The sequence below is a fragment of the Formica exsecta genome, unplaced genomic scaffold (genome assembly GCF_003651465.1).
Source record: "Formica exsecta isolate Colony F162 unplaced genomic scaffold, ASM365146v1 scaffold237, whole genome shotgun sequence".
Lineage (NCBI taxonomy): Eukaryota > Metazoa > Arthropoda > Insecta > Hymenoptera > Formicidae > Formica > Formica exsecta.
In genome coordinates, this window is record NW_021849649.1 from 759,753 (window position 1) to 779,884 (window position 20,132).

At 34.7% G+C, this 20,132-nt stretch overlaps 4 protein-coding genes across 9 annotated transcripts; 2 read left to right on the plus strand and 2 right to left on the minus strand.

Moving 5' to 3' along the window:
- Window positions 1–149: 149 nt before the first annotated feature.
- On the minus strand, window positions 150–6,957 carry LOC115235959. Its single transcript, XM_029808117.1, has 7 exons — window positions 6,711–6,957; window positions 4,465–5,139; window positions 3,585–3,800; window positions 3,441–3,507; window positions 3,203–3,364; window positions 2,780–2,885; window positions 150–2,659 (listed from the first exon to the last, which is right to left on the minus strand). The coding sequence occupies exons 1-7, from the start codon at window positions 6,793–6,795 to the stop codon at window positions 2,561–2,563; spliced, it is 1,410 nt and encodes a 469-aa protein (XP_029663977.1). The 5' UTR covers window positions 6,796–6,957; the 3' UTR covers window positions 150–2,560.
- Window positions 6,958–7,511: 554 nt separating this feature from the next.
- On the minus strand, window positions 7,512–12,410 carry LOC115235958 (xenotropic and polytropic retrovirus receptor 1-like). Of its 2 annotated transcripts, XR_003884108.1 has the most exons (12): window positions 12,272–12,410; window positions 11,739–11,892; window positions 11,359–11,615; window positions 10,973–11,234; window positions 10,703–10,878; window positions 10,478–10,579; window positions 10,065–10,302; window positions 9,574–9,768; window positions 9,328–9,497; window positions 8,980–9,113; window positions 8,381–8,727; window positions 7,838–8,101 (listed from the first exon to the last, which is right to left on the minus strand). XR_003884108.1 is itself a non-coding variant. In XM_029808116.1 (11 exons), exons 1-11 carry the CDS (start codon window positions 12,338–12,340, stop codon window positions 7,864–7,866), a joined length of 1,995 nt encoding a protein of 664 aa, XP_029663976.1. In that variant the 5' UTR covers window positions 12,341–12,410; the 3' UTR covers window positions 7,512–7,863. The 2 variants fall into 2 exon arrangements, 1 of the variants encoding a protein (XP_029663976.1); XM_029808116.1 differs by lacking the exon at window positions 8,381–8,727 and having other exon boundaries at window positions 7,512–8,101.
- Window positions 12,228–14,980, plus strand: LOC115235960 (methyltransferase-like protein 17, mitochondrial). Of its 5 annotated transcripts, none has more exons than XM_029808118.1 (10): window positions 12,228–12,477; window positions 12,735–12,865; window positions 12,954–13,107; window positions 13,214–13,607; window positions 13,706–13,859; window positions 13,944–14,087; window positions 14,175–14,261; window positions 14,329–14,464; window positions 14,623–14,761; window positions 14,832–14,980. In XM_029808118.1, the coding sequence occupies exons 2-10, from the start codon at window positions 12,809–12,811 to the stop codon at window positions 14,953–14,955; spliced, it is 1,389 nt and encodes a 462-aa protein (XP_029663978.1). In that variant the 5' UTR covers window positions 12,228–12,477; window positions 12,735–12,808; the 3' UTR covers window positions 14,956–14,980. The 5 variants fall into 5 exon arrangements, with proteins under 5 accessions (XP_029663978.1, XP_029663982.1, XP_029663980.1 ...); XM_029808122.1 differs by having other exon boundaries at window positions 13,986–14,087; XM_029808120.1 differs by lacking the exon at window positions 12,228–12,477 and adding an exon at window positions 12,484–12,651.
- Window positions 14,981–15,757: 777 nt separating this feature from the next.
- LOC115235983 (probable cytochrome P450 303a1) lies at window positions 15,758–20,030 on the plus strand. Its single transcript, XM_029808157.1, has 10 exons — window positions 15,758–15,986; window positions 17,586–17,615; window positions 17,687–17,938; window positions 18,015–18,477; window positions 18,590–18,770; window positions 18,880–18,988; window positions 19,076–19,256; window positions 19,369–19,486; window positions 19,579–19,717; window positions 19,808–20,030. Exons 1-10 carry the CDS (start codon window positions 15,866–15,868, stop codon window positions 19,990–19,992), a joined length of 1,779 nt encoding a protein of 592 aa, XP_029664017.1. The 5' UTR covers window positions 15,758–15,865; the 3' UTR covers window positions 19,993–20,030.
- Window positions 20,031–20,132: the final 102 nt, after the last annotated feature.

A 20,132-nucleotide genomic window follows, 5' to 3' on the forward strand; every position in this document is an offset into this window, starting at 1 on the left:
ATTTCTTTCTCTTTTTACATTCTCTAAGATTTCTTTTTTGATTAGTAGATGTGAAAAAATAATAGTAAGAATATTTTGTATAATTCGCTTAATCACAATTTAAGTAGACGGATGTTGCAAGGGAGAGAGACTATAATTTTAATGTGCGATATATTAGAATTAAATTTAATTCAATCGACAGATAATTTCCTACTCCGGGATGTGGACACACAATATGCACAATCATGTACTACAAATCGCTATATACCAATAGTCTATTTGTACACAGATTGTCCTTTCATAGTATTCTCTGTTTTTTTACACGACTTATAGATAATGTATATTTGTGTAATAATATAATATATGTCGTTAGTGTCAGTAAAGAAGACTAGAAACATAGATTCATGCTTTTAACGTATTATCACACTCATTGGCTAAGAGGTACATTAATCACTTATAATGATATATATTGTAGTGATAGAGGAAAAGGAAGAGCTCTTTATATCGCGAGATCTTATGTATCATTATGCTCGCCTTATCCAGCATAATAGGCGAATAGAGATGGATCTTGTAATAGCAATAACGCAAAACAAAGCTACTCACTCACTCCTATTCGCTTTGCATTAAATATATAGACATCTGATATTTGCTAAAATAAATAGTAACTCTGCATTTTCGACTTAGAAGATTAGTAGCAGATTTATAAATTCTCTTTACACAGCTAACAATGACGCGATTATAGAAAAATAAAATATATTGTCCTTTTAAGCCAACAAATATTATATGTGTATGTGAGTATGTGTTGTGTGTATCTATTGGTAACTGTTGAAAGAACAGTTTCCTTGCAGTAAGCATATTTGAGATTATTGTTCACAAAGAAACATTGCAGCTCGAAAGGTGTAAAAGTGGGAAACATACAACTTATTTTGTATGTTTGTACAGCTCATGCTATATTGACTTTCTTATATCACATAAAGCAGAAGATAACTTACTTATCAATACAATTACTAGAGATAAGAATAAAATAAAATACAACGCAATTAAAAAACATTAATCCTATAAACAATTTGCTTCAATTCAAATAAAATTATTTGGTATCACCATTTAAAACACATTAACCAATTCCGTACTCAAATATAATGGAAACAATTCCGTACTCAAATATAATGAAAAAAGAGCACAGACTCAAATATTTTAATTTTTTTCGAAAGATCGATTAGATCGAAATATATATTTTTACAATAAATATCTTGATAAAATATTATCACGCATAAAATAGTTTGTGAGGAACTCGTTAACTCTGTGTCTCATTCCACTGAATATATATATATATAGAATCAATAACAAAATAATATAGCATAAAATTGGAACCTCTTCATAGCTTTGACCTTCTTGACATTTTGTTGCTATTTTTCGAAAGGAGATATTTTTACATTTCAATAAAAATCATCCGATATATCGCGTTCTGTCATGTATATTAAAACGAATATACTTTGTGAAATGTCATTTAATGTGATATTTATGTATGTATATTCTAAAAAGAATGTATACAAAAGTGTATGTGTGTGTTTCAAATTTCTCTGTGATATATAATCAATTGTATAATTTTGTATAATAATACAATATAACTTTCCGTATACATTTCGGTTACAAAACAGATTCGAATAGCGTTCCAAATTAATTAGTAATTGGTTTTCTCTTTCTTTACTTTCAAAGGAGTATATAAGTCTCAAAGAATAGACTTTGGTATACCGCTGCAGCGTGCGTATTCAATGGATGTATTCTGTCGAACAACCGCCAGAATGTCCATCGGATATCCGAGCTGCGAAGCGGCGGATGACGAGTCATAGAAAAATAATACGACAATCGTACGGTAACTCTGTTCCTGCTATGAAAGTACAAACTATAGTACGTCTCAACATTAGAAAACAGTTGGATGTTCTCGGACAAACGAGCGGTTTTGCACGTCGATTAATTCGTCGTCCTTCTTGGAGAATTTTCGTTACCTTAACTCATAAAAGTGCTGTCGACAATTTAATGTTTCGATGCTAGAAGAACCGATGTATCGCGTTTTGTGCAGGAAGAAAATGGTGCTGTTTTTTTATATAATATTTCGGAATTTTATCAGCTAAAAATTTATTTTTCGGAAAAAACAACTAATAATTTTTAGGATTAATTTTCTTTAGAAAAGCGTCAACGTTTCGTAAAATCAAATCAATTGAAAGGCCGCAAAAAACAGATATTAAATCCACTCGCATAAAATCGTTAACTTGTCGACTTGTATGTTTACCGTGCTTTGGATTCACATACCAACGTAGACGCTCATAAGAGTTGTCTTATTTCCGGAACGAAAGGTAAAACATCGGTCATTCTAAATGTCGAATCGATTTCTCCTTCCTCTCACGTAAAACACTTTACCTTCCGCGCCGTATATAAATATTAAAGTTGTGTATACACTCAAATATAATAGATAAACATTTCCGATATGGTACATTAACAGTGAGCTAAGCACCAGGGAAGATTTCTTCGAATTGCACGCGCGCGCGTGGTTGATTCTCTCTCTTTCTCTACTTTACTGAAACTATATGTGGTCCTCTTCTTTGTTGTTGCTTTGCGCCGCCGGCGTTGCCGGGGTAGGATCGTCATGGAACATCGGATTTTTCACCTCCATCTCGCCCGTCTTTAACATATAAATCACCGAAAGCCGCTGTTAGAATAAATATTTGTAATCTGAGATTTTGAGAATGAATGTTTGGAATTTTGAGTTAAAAAAGATGTGTAGTTTATGAAAAATACTCACAGAAGCAAGTCCCGGACACTCATAAACGGTGTAGTCACCCTCCTCATTTTCCTCGTCGCTCTCTGCTTCTGAAAGGGAACCCGGGTCCCTTGTTGCAGAAGTGCGACTGCAACAAACAGCATTTCCCCTTTATATATATATATATATATATATATATATATATATATATATATATATATATATATATATATATATATATATATATATATATATATATATATATATATATATATATATATATATATATATATATATATATATATATATATATATATATATATATATATATATATATATATATATATAACACCTTCCTTTAAAACAAATTTAAATACTTGTTCATTCTCTCTCTCTCTCTCTCTCTCTCTCTCTCTCTCTCTCTCTCTCTCCCACTTTCTCTTTATATAGAGATAGTGAATTCACTTTTCCATGGCGATAATTTGTTGCTTCTGATGTTGGAAATGGTACATCTGGGCAGACTGGGCGAGCCTCTGGTCACCAGAAGGCGACACATCCTTGTTCGGTCCTGTTACGCCGTAAGCAGGATACTCTATGTCCGCTGCAGCTTTCGCACCGCGTCTTAGTCTAAAAAATAAAATAAAATGCTGCGAGAAGAAGCAAAACGCGTGTCAAAGAGGCCAATTATCGTAACCAGAATTACCTGCACCACGTTAAACTGATCAATACCAGAGCGAACATCGCTGCTGCACTGCAACCGGCAACTATGGCTGAAAAAAGAAACGTATCAATCGTGTCGATCGATCCATTCTCTTGCAATCGTCATATTTCACATCTCTCCGCTTACCAATGAAATAGATGTCATTATTTAAATCGTGATTCATGGGCACCATGAACGGACCCTTAGGTCTGTCCGTCTGTTCCGAGGCGTCAAGTCGTACGACCAATTCTTTCGGTGTCTTCTGGTTGATATTTCGCAAGTTGTCTTCGTGCTTTATCAATATTGGCTCCTTATCCGCCTCTTCTTCTTGCCAATTCGTTCTCAACATGTCTTGCTGATCGTCTACGAGTTACATAAACCAGAATTTTTAATTGCATTCATAGAGATTGTCTTTGAAAAAGAAGTAAAAGATAGCAAGTCTCTCTATATATTTATCAATAAGTCAATGTGTTTATAAAAAGAAAAAGTTTAAAAAAAGAAGAGATTAAAAATAAACGACTAGATATTATACAGGCTTGTATAGACTTAGGTTGACGTAATTTAACCCTTTCAAGACTCTAGGGCAATGCTTCTCAAACTGGTCTCCTTAGACTAAGGTCAAGGAGAATCCACGTGATAAAAGTTAATTGCAAATTAAAAGATGACTAATATGTAATAGAAAAAAATTTGATAATAATCTGTATCTTTTTTAAGGAGAAAATTCAATAGAAATGCACAAAAGAGTAATAATATTTTTGATTTGATTATATTCCATATGCAAACTCTGCATAAGAGAAAATTAACTAAATTTATTTTTCTTTATTTATTAGAATATTATATATTTTTAAATTATAAGATATCACAAACTCGTAGCTCAACTTTGGAGAGAGATGGTGCATGAATAGGTAGAAAATCCGCAATAAATTTTGTATTCTTTGCAGGATTTCATGCGCTAAAATAGATTGAGAAACACTACTCTTTAGGACAAAGGCAATTGATAAGAGAATCAATCAGTGCGAATGTTTACCCGACGAGAATGGCGCATCGTTGTAGTATCTGGGATCGTTCGGTGCCATCGCAAACGGATGTTTCTCCTCGAGATTCGAATTGTCAAACCTGTACGTAAATTCCGGCTCGGTTGCCTCCGCCGTCGCCGATGCCGGTCGTGCTGTTTCTCTTCCACCCTCGTGATGCAAGAAGGTGCCCGCAGGATTGTGATCTATATACTTGTGGAAAGTGTTTACGATAGGTCTCTCCATCGCTTCCCCTCTATCCACATCGAAAGTCGGCCCGTACTCAAGATCCTTGGAGAAGTGACCGCCATTATTCGTCTCGTCCGGCTGCTTCTCCTCGGGATAATCCGGATACTTGTTATCCAGATTGTAAAAATATTCCGAATCCTGACTCGTGATCTGATTGACAAGGGAATCGTGATAATGGGGTGAATGATAATAACGCTCCAGCCACGCCTTCAATTTCCGATTCAGGATGTCCTCGGCGGCCTTCCTGTCGGGTATGAACTCGACGATTCCTCTGCGTTCTTCCTGATGATTCAGCTGCTGAAGATTGCTGTGTTTCTTGTGCATAGGCGACAGGAATGTGGCCAGATGCGAGCGATGAAGACGCTGCTGAAGACGGTGTGCTTCCAGATAGCGGGCCAGGTGTTTCAACGCGATGACCTCCGACGTTTCCGGGAGCGCATCTGCATAATGTCAGTTTGAGAAAATGAGAACCGCGTTCTCGTTTCCGCACCGCGCTTTTACCAATCAATAACGTCAATACTAATTACCAGCTTTATTCTAATGGCTAATTTCTAATATAAAACTCGTATTCGACAACGAGAAGATAAAAGTAACGCGGCTACATATAGCGCAAAGTACATCATGAGGATGAAAATTGAAGCATTCGAGTTTTATATGTATTTAATCTTTAAAATGCAATGTCAGTCTGTAGCTCACCGCTATATATATCGTCTATTTCCATTACTATTAAAGTAATAGTCTCCTTTTGTCGAAAAATTATTTTATCTTTTCAATTGTATCATATTTTTTCGCTCATTACGTTCTTCAAAGATGTTATTCTCTTTAAATGATAAAAAAATCATGTTACATTAATATTCCATGATGCGGTCTCCCTTTAGCACTCGACGTACGATGTAAGAATATACAGAAAATAAATTCTTCTCAAATGACAAAGAGAGTTTTCTGCACAATGAGACATTGATCTGCGAAATTGCAATTGGAATTTGCTTATATCATAATCGCATTAGCTTTTAATTCCATTTTATCCGATTAATGTTGCGAACTGAAACATCGTGAATTAAACTGGAATTTTATCGAGCTTGAATTGTTATCATCGAGCTTCCTGTAGTTTTCCTCAGCACGTAGAAACGGGTTTCCTGCGGTCAAGATACAACACGCATTTTGCGATAACACCGACTGGAAAAATTAACATCTTAAAACTTCTTCGCAAAATTCTAAACTTTGTCAAAATCATTACATCGAACGGTCATCAGTAAGAATTGAATCAAATCCTCTAATCAAACAAACAATCCCGCAATTCACTCTTGATCTTCGATAAATTTTAATTATGATACACTTCGAGGATAAGATACCTCGAAGATGATGATGCTACGGATTATCTTTTCATCATACTCATAAATCATACATATAACAAAAGGCACAAAGTCCTTTTATTATATAATACAAATAATATATAATTAGTTTCTACATAATTTTTTAAAATTTCTCTTTTCTCTTTTTTAAAATTTTTATTTAAAAATAATTAATTCTTTGATATTATTGAATTTAATAGTATTAAACTTTTGTGTTTCAAATAAAACTTTCGACTTTTAGTAAAATAAGTAAGTTTTCTTTTAAAAAAGGAAACATCAAATGTAATGATAATAATTCATTGTATCGCAGTCAATTGCTTTCGTTTTCAAATTTTTAGTTTCTTAGATTTCTTCTGCAATTTGAAACAAAAATATTATTTAGAGAGAAAAATAGTTTTTTTTATATTTTACCTAAAAGATCACTCCCTATCCTAATATCCTCAAAGATTCCTTTCCCTGTAACATATTTTTTTCCTTGCAGACCAATCAAGCATATAAATTCGCATGAAATATTCTGTCAATGTGATTTCAACATTCAACGGATCAGTCTTTTTTAATTAACATGAAAGGTTACAAGTGACTGTCCTTCAGTAACGTTACCGTGTCATTCCCCCTGGAGACGTTGTCTCCCGAGACCATAGATTCTCTGCCTTACTTACCCCTATAGAAGCTGAGCTCGCCGATGGACAGGCTCAGCAGGAGCGGCATCAGCGTCAGCCAAGTGCAGCCCCGCCGAAGGAGCATCCTCTCGTAATAGTCGTCGTCGCTGCTGCTGCTCGGCTGCCAAAGGCTGTCCGCACACGAGATATACGACGATCCTATCGTCACTCTATTCGCGTCTCCATATGCGAGAAGCACGTCACTTCATTCAGGGCGGACGGCGAGCTTGCGCGGTTCGGCGCGCGGTTTCACATTTAATCAATAAACCGACCACCACCGAGACTTTCGCCCTCGCACGTCTCACCTTCGTCTTGTCTCGACGTCGCACGAGCGAGTACTCCGAGTTTCGTTCTTCGAAAACGCGACTCTTCACCGTCTCTTCCCTCTTGCTTCTCCACCATCCGTGCCGGCGATTAATATGAGCGCATTAGATGTCGTTAAACTGCTACCATATGCCCCCACTATTCCGCGCACCCGCATCCGCACATGTGAGGATTTATTCCGGTCACCAGATTCGCTACGGTTTCAATTCCCTTTCCGTCTGCTGGGACGTCACTCTTCGGAGTTCACCCGCTGACCAATGTTAGACGATGAGGAAATGATGTTTTCTCTCCTTTATATGATGTATATTTCAATGGTGGATACTGATGAATTTGTTGCTTCGGGATTATCAGGAAAAGAAGGATATCATTGAATAATAATAGTGATACCAAGACGGTTTCGAGTTACTTTCGATGTAATGCTCGATCTGGTAACGTGATGACACGCGTCTGAACGTCATTGTCCTTAGAAACGTAACGTTTCACTTTGTAACAATCATTTATTTAGTCAAGATACAGCGAAGTAAAAGTATATCAGTTCTTAACGTTCGATATAATCTTGTTCTTTTGATTTGTATTTGCATCATTTGATTCTCAATGACAAGAACACTTATTTACAGATAATCGTAATCTTTAATTATATCGACAGATTAACGTATCTAATTAATGTATCTCATATAAATAATGATTCGACTGAATCTTCCGGAATTTACAATCCAATACAATTTCTTGCTTTTGTCAGTTTAATCAGCTGTCATAATAATGGACGAAATCAAAACTATAAGACAGTACGAAAATTGATTTAGCTATGCATAGCTAAATGATCATCGCCTCAATTGTCGTCCATGAGAGATTCGCCCCTCAAAAGTAACCGAATTGGCTTGCGCTTCTCGTCAACTTTCTGTTTCCTCCTGCGGTTTATCACGCCATCAGAAGCATCCATCATTCGCAATATCTGCGTCTGATCCGAACAATCGACCGGTGCGACTGAGATATCCCGCACGGCTCGAAACTTTCCGCAATTGTTCAAATGCTCGTTTTCCAAGCGGAAGAAATTCCACACGAAACGCCTGTCGAGCAAACATTCCAACATTATATAACAGCTCAATTTCTCCCAATCACTCTCTCTATACACATATACATATTTGCAATTTATAAAAGCTGAAAAAAGAATTCACATATATCGTGCAAATTGTATATAATTCAATACATCCAATGAGATTAGAGAATATTGTGCAAATCTAGTGATATTTTATCGAATTCAAAGATAAGTCGAATTTAAATATATGTATCTTGAAACATACAAATTATATATCTTTAAACATAAAAATTAAAAAAAGACAAATTACAACGTGTCAAACACTGCAATCATGGGACTCCACTAATTCATCTTCATAATCGTTGTTGTCATAATCGTTGTTGTCATGGTCGTTGTCGTCATTCGTGTTGTCCATCAGACGGATCACGTTCCTGATATCATCGTCTTCGTCGCATCTGATGGGTCCTATGGAGATATCCCGCACTGCCCGGAAATTGCCTACGTTGTATAGATGCTCGTTCTCCAGCCGAAAGTAATTCCACAAGAACCTTCTAGCGACTTATTAGTATAAGGCGCATTGTTAAGCGATCAGATCGGCTGGTCTATCGTCGATTAAGTCGTGGTTTTCTCGACTTTCGACGATTAATTATTTCGTTACTATTATACAGAGTGCGGTCGACATTAGAATAAAGTCGCTTGAAGTAATTTCGAATGATGCAAGTAATTGTATATTGCATGCACATCACGAGCTTAAACATTAATTATCAAGAATAATAAGACAACAATAAGAATTCATGACTTACACTCATTAAGCTAATTCGACAAATAATTCTCACATCAATTCTGACAAATAATAGCACATTCCATGCCCATTCGCGATTGAAGCATAAATTTAAAGCATGCACTTACCTGAAAACCTCCAATGGAGCGACTATGGAAACCATAAGATCTGCGTGGACGTAACCCATCTCTGTCAGGGACAAGGAGAATGCCCATCCAAATCGCAAGATAAAATCTTCGACCATCGCAAAATAGTAATAATGCTGCAGAACAGAATAAGTGTGATAAATTAATCGTTAATCAATCAGTTAATCTCTTGCGGTGCAATGGCATGTGTAACACAATTATTATTTGTTTCAAATGTAGGAATGATGTGGGTAGCCTATGAATTAATTAGCAGCACAAGAGATTAATCTTACTTGTTACTAATGTTACTAATGTTATTGATATATAACAGAGTTTTTTTCTTAAACTTACAGGTGACGAATAAACTATCTCCTCCCTAAGAAACTTGTTCTCTCCAGGGCTGCTGTCGAAGAGACCCCAATCTAATTTTACATCCCATGTGTACGTGAAGCAAGAGCTTACTACGCTGACTGTGAGCCACAAGTAGAAGTAGGGATTCTCAGTAGACAATGCATAGTATTCTGTAGGAACAAAACCAATTTTGACAAATAAATAATATTCTTGATATCTTTATGTTAGAAAAAGCAAAGAACTTACTCTTGTTTGTCAAGTGCAGATAAGAGAAAATGACGACAAAAAAGCTTGTTGCATATTTGACCGCGTTTAGTAGATGCGGAAAGCCCTCCTTCGTATCCCGATAACGCCTTAAACATTGTGCAAATCGAAACCAAGCCGGTAAACAGACCACAAACGGTCTCATCGACAATTCACGCATTATACAAGTTTCTGTATCTATTAAAAAAGAGAAATATAGATATTTTAAGGAACTGAAGAAAAAAATAAATATAAATAAGATTTTTTAAAATATGTGGCACATAAAATAGATACTAGCGTGTTTATTAAAAACAATTATTTAAATGAAATAATATTGAGACATTTTATCAAATATTGATTAAAAATATAAATAATAAATCTAATACAATATAATAAAAAGTGTAAGAGAACATATTTCAAAAATGTCACGATATACATTTGTAATGTAAGTGACTCATCTTGTATCTATAGATAATGATACAAATTATACTAACCCGTAACGTCGGTCCAAGAAGAATTTTGGATATAGAAGCAAACGAAATATTGAAAATCCAGGAAGACTGTGTGAAGAGAATTGAGCTGATCAGCGAGCCAGAAATCTGCAAAGCCCACATAGAAGAAGGGCGCGCAAAAGATGCGACCCATAACGCGTAACGTCCAAAATCTGGCCTCGTGTCGCAACGTCTTGGTAGGATTGAACAGAAACAGTGCTAAAAGCGCGTAGAACAACACCTGTAAAAAGCTGAGATCAATTCTTTGAGATAATGAATTTCCTGCGTTATAAAATCGATCGATTATTCGTCGCGCTTTAAAATGGATTTCTTAAACAATAGAGTAGCGCTTAAATTATTCTTAGAACTCTATTCTTAGAAATAAATGTCAAAAACAGAAATAGGTATAATCTTACTGGTTGAACAAACGGCGGTACACCCAACGTATCGCTGTACAGAAAACCCAATATAGATATGGACCAAACCAGACCAAGTATGGTTGCCATTTCGATGATGTGCTGAAAGTACATGTATAAATCTCAACTCTCTCACAATACTAACAATCTTTTCTTAATTCTTAATGTTAACGGAAAATGATTTGATCGTGATGTATAGAATATTTATTTAATCTGTTGCAAAACCTGTTCTGATAAGTGATTGCGTGGATCAAGCTCGAATATCAGCACATGATTCACGCCAGAAGATCTCCAGCCGTAAACGTTAATTCCCATAAGAAACAGGAATTCTATCATAAGAAGAGGTCCGCGATAAATCCGACACAATACCGTCCAATTGTCCTTTTCTTTGTATCGCATAGCTGAAGCGGCATAATGTAATGCAGTTTAAATAAAAAAATAAGAAAATATAATTTTTCATATATCAGAGATAAAAGGAAAACATGTTCTGCTTACCGGACAGTGTCACAGCTATGAAAAGTATGATAAAAGCGCCGGAGAAGAGGCCTACTTTAAATGTGATCCACGGAGAGAGTTGTTCTCCGAGCGGAGGCACTCTGAGTCGCTTCATGGCTCGTTGACGATCACCGTGCTCTAGATCTCGAGTTACCAGAGCCTCGGTCTCCACAATGAGCCTATCTATATCCTTACGCGTATGGAAAACCGCCGTATCGACGTGCTCTGCACGCCATTTGGCACCAATGTCGACATTCAAAAGCTACAAACAATATCATTACATCATACAACCTGATCACATAGAATATATTCTAACAATTCTTTTCTAATCCTTTTACTTTATTAAAATTATTTATGCACAACTAGCATTGATCAAACTTACATACTTTGTCATGCTTCTTCAAGATTTTTCGGAATCCAGTGAAATTCAGATTCTGGTAGTTTTGAAGCAAAATAAGGAAAAGATAGAATTCGGAAAAGGCCAATTTCAATTCCTGTAATTTGCGTGCCGATACTGTCTTCTTATGCAAAATGTGACGGCGATAGCGCGCCTTACGACTTTGGCCATCCTCAGAAACTGACAGAATCTCGCTCAGATCGTTGTTAAGTGTGGAAAATCTACGTGTAGCCTCTGCCAGTTTTTCTGAAAGAAATCAATATTATTTATACACATTATATATCACTATATAATATCTATCAGAATATTTCTTAATAGAAAGAAACATAATTAAAACAAGAATATTTGAAATGTTAATATAAACTTTACCAGAATAGAAAGTGTTTATTTTGGCCAGTTCCTTGTCACAATAATGAAAAAACTTTTCATCAAATTTGCTAAAGTAGCTTTCCAAAACATGTGCTTCGCTTACATCTGCCGATGGAGCCTGCTCCACTGCAGCGTATAGGAGAGCCTTCATTTCCTATCGCATGATTATGAGATACAGCATTATACACAAAGTATCAGAGATATTAAATGTTTAAAGATATTTAGTTATATACTTTGTAAATATAATATACATAATTGCATTGTAATAAAACACAAAATATGCATGCGAGGATATATACTCAAAGTCAAATAGGACATATATTTTAATAAATTTTTTTCATAATTTTTGTGTTCACTATTCATAATTGAAGTGGCTTCCACCGTATATGAAACTGTGTGTATATGTGTGTGTGTGTATATATATATATATATATACGAATGTGTGTATATATAAAACTCTATATATAATACTATATACTATGATAATACTAACGATAAGTGTAAAAATATTTTCTACGCAGAATTTTCCGTACCTCGTAGTTGATATACTGTTTTCTCCATTCTGGTGTAATATGAGCGCTCAGATGCTCCGCAAATTTCATGCTTGAAGTGTCAGTTTACGCGACAATTCGCTATATGTATGCGCGACAATCGAATATGTTGACATACACGCGAATAGGATTGTAACGAGTTATTATTAGAATTTTCATGCATTCGCCGCGAACGACGACGCATGTTTGTACGTATTTACATTTACAGGTTATGCATGCGCGGTTCCTTCAGAGGGAACCTGGCGCGGTTGTCAAGATTATTTTTTCGCCTCTTTGTCAGGAGATGTTACAAATTTGTCTTTGCATACGAGTTCTATCGGCAGATGTTGTGAATAAAATTTTTTTTCGAGAGTTTTAACATTGTAAACAATTTGCGATCCACGTGATGTAGCAGCATGCTAATGTCGTGCACGTGTGTATTAAACTTCTCTTGTATCTCTCACAGGTATTCGAGTATATAGATGAGGAACATGCAAATTGTCGCTCGTTAATATTGCCGAAATAATTTTTATTGTGAATATGGTGAAGCTAATTGTATCAAAGATGCAATGTACAAGAATTATATCCTCACGCTATGTGAGTATAATGCGATATTTATTAATTAATACTGTCTATTTGGATATGTTAAATGAGATTGTGATTTGATTATGAGATCTGTATTCAGTTTTCAGCAAAGCCAAAAGCCCTACTTGACGATGCAACGTCCATTTCATTTGCTAACAATGAGATTAAATATAGGCATCATCCAGGTATCATTAAGCCTAGAACATCAACGTTCCCAGTATGGGCTTCAAAGGAGATACAAACAATTTTAAAAGGTATTTTGATTACATATAGTTTTTACTACACAAAATAAGTAAAATATTTATAAAACATTTAAATATACTAATCCATATACATATTATTCCATAATAATGTTTATAGAAAAAAATATAAACTTAAAGGAAATTAATGAAAGTGCAAAGAAGTTATGCCAATATTTAACTCAACGCTACCCACAGTTAGAACAGTCTGAGTTACTAACAAGATTACAGAAAGTAGAGAAACGTTTAAATGCTAATAATCATGATGAAAAAATATCTGTGAAAGATATAGATTTCAATAGAAACATGAAAGCCAGAAATATTTTGAAAGAACACGTTTATCACTGGCAACCAATTAATTTTGATAAACTTACCTGCTTGACATACCTGGTTGCCAAAAGTGTACAAAATCATGCAGTTTCGCATAAAATCTTGAATGAGATTAAAATACGTGACAAGGATTTTAGGCCTGAGACATTCTTTGATTTCGGTTCTGGTATTGGTACAAATACATGGTGAATATAAAAATTAATTGTGGTTTAAAACACCTAAAACATTATAAAATGTAAAATTGTTTAATATGCAAATATATAAAATAAAAATGGTCACATAGGGCAGCGTCTGAGATTTGGTCAGATTCGTTAAAAGAATACTTTTGTGTTGAAACATCGGAATCCATGATTGAATTGTCAGAAAGATTAGCGGAAGTTGCCAAGCCTAAAATCAAAGAGACATTCTATCGCCAGTTTTTTCCGGCATCCATGAATGTAAGAATATTATTTATAAAAATAATTGTAAAATGAATTTTTTTTTAAACTAAATAATTTGAGAGATATCTGCATTATTCCTAGCCTACTTACGATATTGTAATGAGTGCATATTCTTTATTTGAGTTGCCGAGTCAACAATTTCGTCTTGAAACGATATTAAAGCTTTGGAAGAAGACAGAAAAATATTTAATCATTGTGGAAGAAGGAACCAATGCGGGTTTCACGGTAGATTTGCTCAATATAATGATTTTACTTGGTTATATTTATATTTTGCTCATAGAATTCTCATTCTTACTTATTCTTTTCTGAAAGCTAGTGAATGAAGCACGAGATTTCATCCTCAGATATGCAAACTCGAAATATAGAAAAGAATCACAATTTGTTCATGTTTTCTCACCAGTGAGTATCAAACAGGTAAAGGCTCAAACAATTCCGAATGCAGTGTATCAGTTATATCTTTTTTTAGTGTCCACATGATTTGAAGTGTCCGCGACTCATAGACAACACTCCATGCAACTTCAGTGTTTTGTATCATCCGTTGCAATTTCTGGGTAGCAAGGGACACAAATCGCAACTGTATTCCTATGTCGTGTTAAAGAAAGGTATGTAAAAAAAAGAAAAACAAAGTAAGACAGAATAAAAATTGTTATCAAATGTAATCAATTCGACAGGAATTGCGAAAGTTTCACTGAAGTGTTAAATAATGTTCTAATCTTACATATAAATGCAAAATTTTCGATTAAGGTTTTTTTCTTTGCAGATAAACGTCCCGAGAATGATGAGCAGTGGCCAAAAATCGTGCGACCAGTTCTAAAACGTTCCAATCACGTAATCTGTCGCATGTGTCTCGCTAATGGTGAGCTGAAAGAAGACATCTTTACAAAATACAAACATGGAAAGTATGTATCAACATTAAATCTCATCAATATTCGAATTTATACAACAATTACGTGAGTTTTTTATCGCCAGGCATATGTACCGTTGCGCGAAAAGCAGTGAATGGGGCGATAGATTACCATTAAATTACGAACAACAGCAAGAAAGTCCAGAAGAGGATGGCATTTCTAATGAAACGACTACCACTATAGAATAAGAAAATAAAGTTTTGTTAAATATAATTCGTTTTTCTTTTATCATATCCATGTTATCCTCTTAAATCTGATTATTAGAATAAAATTAGAACAGAATTAGAATATGTAAAAAATAAACAATGTGCGCGCATTTTTTCGTGATTCACATATAGTAGATATATGTGTGCTTTCCAATATCTGAGATAAATTATTAATGGAATAAATCTAAAATCGAATTTTATTAATTTTTATAGTTAAATCGATATCGATTTTTATCGCTTAGTGAGTTTTATTTTTTTACTATGTATACTTAATATGTGTGTAGTACGGAATACAGATACTATAGTAATTATAAACTAAAACGAGATTACTTACATACATCTCTTTTTCGCTCTTTATATTTTATCACCTATAAAAGTTTAAAATATTAAAACCTGATTCTTCTCGCAAATATTCTAATAGATAACAGAACAATGGAATGTGCGTAACAGAATATTTGCTAAAGGGAAAAAAAAAAATAGATGAAATGATGCATATTGTAAAATTCAATCACAAATTCGTCTTCTCTTTTCTACAAATAAGATTCCTATATAATTATTAATCCTTAAAGCACTTGTCAAGTTGCCTCAAAATCTCTTATACGATTTCTAATATATTCTCTAATATATCTTCTCTTTTTTTATGTCGAAGCTTCAATTATCTTAAAAAAATAACATATCTTTGTAATTATTTAAATTTATATTTAAATTTAGATAATTATTTAAATTTATATTATTTAAATTTATATTTATATTTAATTTATATTATTTAAATTTATATTTAAATTTAGTATTGCCGAGATTTTGTCTTACGTCAGAATCTTTCCGAAATTTACTGTTTTCCCGTTTCAGCTGGACAAAGTTAATTAAGGGCCCGCCCAGACATCGTATTTTTATGTGCTCACACATCTCGGAGAAATGTATGGGACATAGAGGGGCATTTAAAAGCGAACCGAACGCTGGTCCACGGCCAGTTCCGCTTATACAACGGACGAGAAAATTTCTCCAGGTGCAAGGTAAGATAAATTCAAGGATTCGAAAAAGGGAGAGTGTGGCACATCGGTGTCGCCGACTCCTCTCCCGGTGACAAAATCTTCTTTTTCGCGATGTGTTCGAACGAGGCATCATAAAGTGTGTTTTATTTGTCCGACATCTAAAATAATCGCTTATTTGTTGGTATAAATAATCAATAAAATTTAATAGTATAAAAATTTTAGGATGGGTGTTATAGAACGAGTTATTGCATCAAATTTCGTTATTATACCTCAGTTATAGAAAATTTTCTACGTTATTATTTTTTAAATCCCGGTATTGTTTAAAAAAATGGTTTTATACATTCTTTTTCTAAAGTTTATCTGTGATATATATTTATATATATACATATATATATTTTTTAATATAATTTTTATCAAGTGTGTAATATAAAAAAAAACGTAATATCTGTGCGATTTATATTTCAATTATATTTCAGTTTAAAAAAAATGCAAAATAAAATGCAAAATATTTAAATTAAAACATACATGTATAGATTCTTGTAATAATTACGTTTCGGATCGGTTTATATCGTGCGCGTCGCGATAATTACTCCGAGTGCCTCGGCAAATTTATTTGTCCGACATCTAAAATAATCGCTTATTTGTTGGTATAAATAATCAATAAAATTTAATAGTATAAAAATTTTAGGATGGGTGTTATAGAACGAGTTATTGCATCAAATTTCGTTATTATACCTCAGTTATAGAAAATTTTCTACGTTATTATTTTTTAAATCCCGGTATTGTTTAAAAAAATGGTTTTATACATTCTTTTTCTAAAGTTTATCTGTGATATATATTTATATATATACATATATATATTTTTTAATATAATTTTTATCAAGTGTGTAATATAAAAAAAAACGTAATATCTGTGCGATTTATATTTCAATTATATTTCAGTTTAAAAAAAATGCAAAATAAAATGCAAAATATTTAAATTAAAACATACATGTATAGATTCTTGTAATAATTACGTTTCGGATCGGTTTATATCGTGCGCGTCGCGATAATTACTCCGAGTGCCTCGGCAAATTCCAAAGTAGACATGACCAAGACGGGGAATTCGAAAGCGACCACGAAGAATTATTTTGTGTACGCCGCAATGAAATGCTGTTAAATGTACATCGATTACGCAAACAGTTATGGTATAATGCGAGTGACGGCGCATTTACGCGAGTAACGCGCCGGTTCTTCCGTATGCAACTTTCTCTCATGAGAGTATCACGAGTGTTTCACTTTCTTCCCAAGACTCGTTTGATGTTTGTCATATACACATTTATTATTGAATGTGTGTGTGTATGTGAACATCCAGCCACAAATACCGATTACATGAACTTAATATTTAAGCGAACTGAAAGAAATTGGACAGAAACATATATTCTCTTTCTATGGAATTCATATTTTTTACAAATTCGAAGTCTTACTATATTATCGGATAGATTTTTTATATAGTTTCATCTATATTTTCCTAATACACCTTTGAATATTTTTTTTGTTAATATGTTGTAGATTAAATTTATAGAATGCTTGCCACGGCAATGTTATTGCTAGTACTGATACTGCTGTTGCTATACCTAGGCTGCCACAAACCAAAAGGATACCCACCAGGTAAACGATTAATTTCTTTTTTAAGCTGTTTTTTTTCTTAAATTATGACTAACATCCTTCATTATTACCAGGTCCAAGATGGTGGCCTATTTTAGGCTGTGCGCTGGAAGTGGCGCGTATCCGTCAGGAGACCGGATATCTCTTCAAAACCTGCTCAACGCTCTGCAAGAAGTATGGCCCAGTAGTCGGTCTAAAGATCGGTAAAGACCGCATCGTCGTTTTGAACGACCTAGAAAGCATGCGAGCAATGCTGACTAATGAAGACTGCGATGGCAGACCAATCGGACCCATTTACGAGGCCAGAACTTGGGGCGCTAGACGTGGTAATTATCTGAAAAAAAAAAGAAAATAAGATGAAATTTTTGAATGTCAAAAAACAATTAAATAATAATGTTTCAGGTCTCATCGTCGTGGATGAGCGGTTGTGGGTGGAACAACGACGATTCGTTTTGCGACACCTGCGAGAGTTTGGCTTCGGTCGTACCAGCATGGCCATGATTATCGAAGACGAGGCACTGAAGCTAGTGGAACACTTCAAAAAACTGCTTCGAGACGGCTATAATTATGATATCATTGATATCCGAAAATCGACGATGAATAATAATAATACCGGACAGATATATAAGTTGCAGAAAGACTCCAAGAACAATCTAAATAAGTCGAAGCTGTGCGACAAGTTCAATATAATCGATAATAAGATCTCCAATCATAAGCCTTGGACAGTAGCAGATTTATACATGAAGGCTGAAGATTATGCGGAAGTCAGAAGAGTCTCCCAATCAACGGGAATGATCATAACTATGCACGACGTCTTCGGTGTGACCGTATTGAACACCCTTTGGAGAATGATGGCTGGTAGAAGGTTCGTATCAATCATTCGAATTGTTCCCGTTCTTTCATGAGTTTGTAGCCTGAAAAAAGCAAATTTAAAAAATGGATTAATTCTTGAAATCAATGATTTTCGATTTTCGCAGATACGATACTGGCGATAAAGAGCTTACGTACCTACAGCGAATTCTCACGAAACTCTTGAAAGAAATCGACATGATCGGCGCGCCTTTCAGCCATTTCCCGCCGTTACGCTTCATCGCACCGGAAATGTCCGGCTACAAATCGTTTCTACAAACGCATCAAGAATTGTGGGCATTTCTGAAAGTAAGCAAACATTGTATTATCGTGTATCAGTTTATCATTAGATCGTTTTACGAACAAGTGCCTCAATTCTTGAGATTATTTGTTGAAGATTAATAATCCTCTTTCACAGGAGGAATTATACAATCATAAAAATACATTCATATCAAGCGCACCGCGAGATTTGATGGACGTCTATCTAACTGTGCTGAATTCGAAAGATTGCAGCGACACGTTCTCAGGTATTCAGAAGCGTACAGTTAGTAAGAAATAACATTATTATTACCGTAAAAATGGTTTTATATAATAAGAGAAAGTAAATTTTTCAGAATCACAGTTGTTGGCGATCTGTGTCGATCTCTTCATGGCCGGCTCCGAAACAACTTCAAAAGCGCTTGGTTTTGGATTCTTGTACTTGATACTGTTCCCGCAGGTTCAAAGGAAGGCACATGAAGAAATAGATAGAGTTCTTGGTCGCGACAGATCTCCCACATTGGCCGACAGACCGAGGTAAACGGGATCGATCACTTTCACATGCGGACTTTGAATGCGCGAAAATATTAATTTTACGCACAAATACAAATTCTTTCATACATATAAAATATCGATCCTTGTTTTTCAGAATGCCATACATCCAAGCTATCGTCCTGGAATCTTTAAGAATGTTCATGGGTCGTACTTTGAATGTTCCACATAGAGCATTGAAAGACACTTTTATTGTGGGCCATAAAATACCAAAAGTAATCATAAAATATTAAATCATTAGATGAAAAATTTAACACATTTTACGGGTTGATAAAAGTGAAAATAAACCGTTATTATCTCTTCTTAGGACACAATGCTCATTGTGAATTTTAATAGAGTACTCATGGATGAGTCTTGGAACGACCCGGAAGATTTCCGGCCGGAGAGATTCCTTGATAGTAGTGGCAATGTCGTTACGCCAGAAAAATATTTTCCTTTTAGCATCGGTATATCTTTCTTCTTTGTATTATTATACAACATTTATACAACATTATGGTATAATCAAACATGTAAAACAATTTTTTTGCATTTTATAGGCAGACATCGTTGCATGGGGGAGATATTAGCTAGAAGCAACATCTTCGTAATAACGGCCACTCTGCTGCAGGCGTTCAACTTCTCCGTGATTCCCGGTGAGCCGCGACCTTCCACGCAAGATTTTGTAGACGGTGTCACGGCCGGTCCCAAACCATACAGAGCATTAGTTTCCCTGAGAACGTAACTGAGGCAGCATTTGTAACTTTTTGGGACAGTATGTATTTATTCTCGTCCAACCCAGCTTCAATCCTATTCTAATCTTAACAAGCCAATCTTAATGTCAATTGTAATACAAAAACATTTTTTGTCACAAAAATATATTTT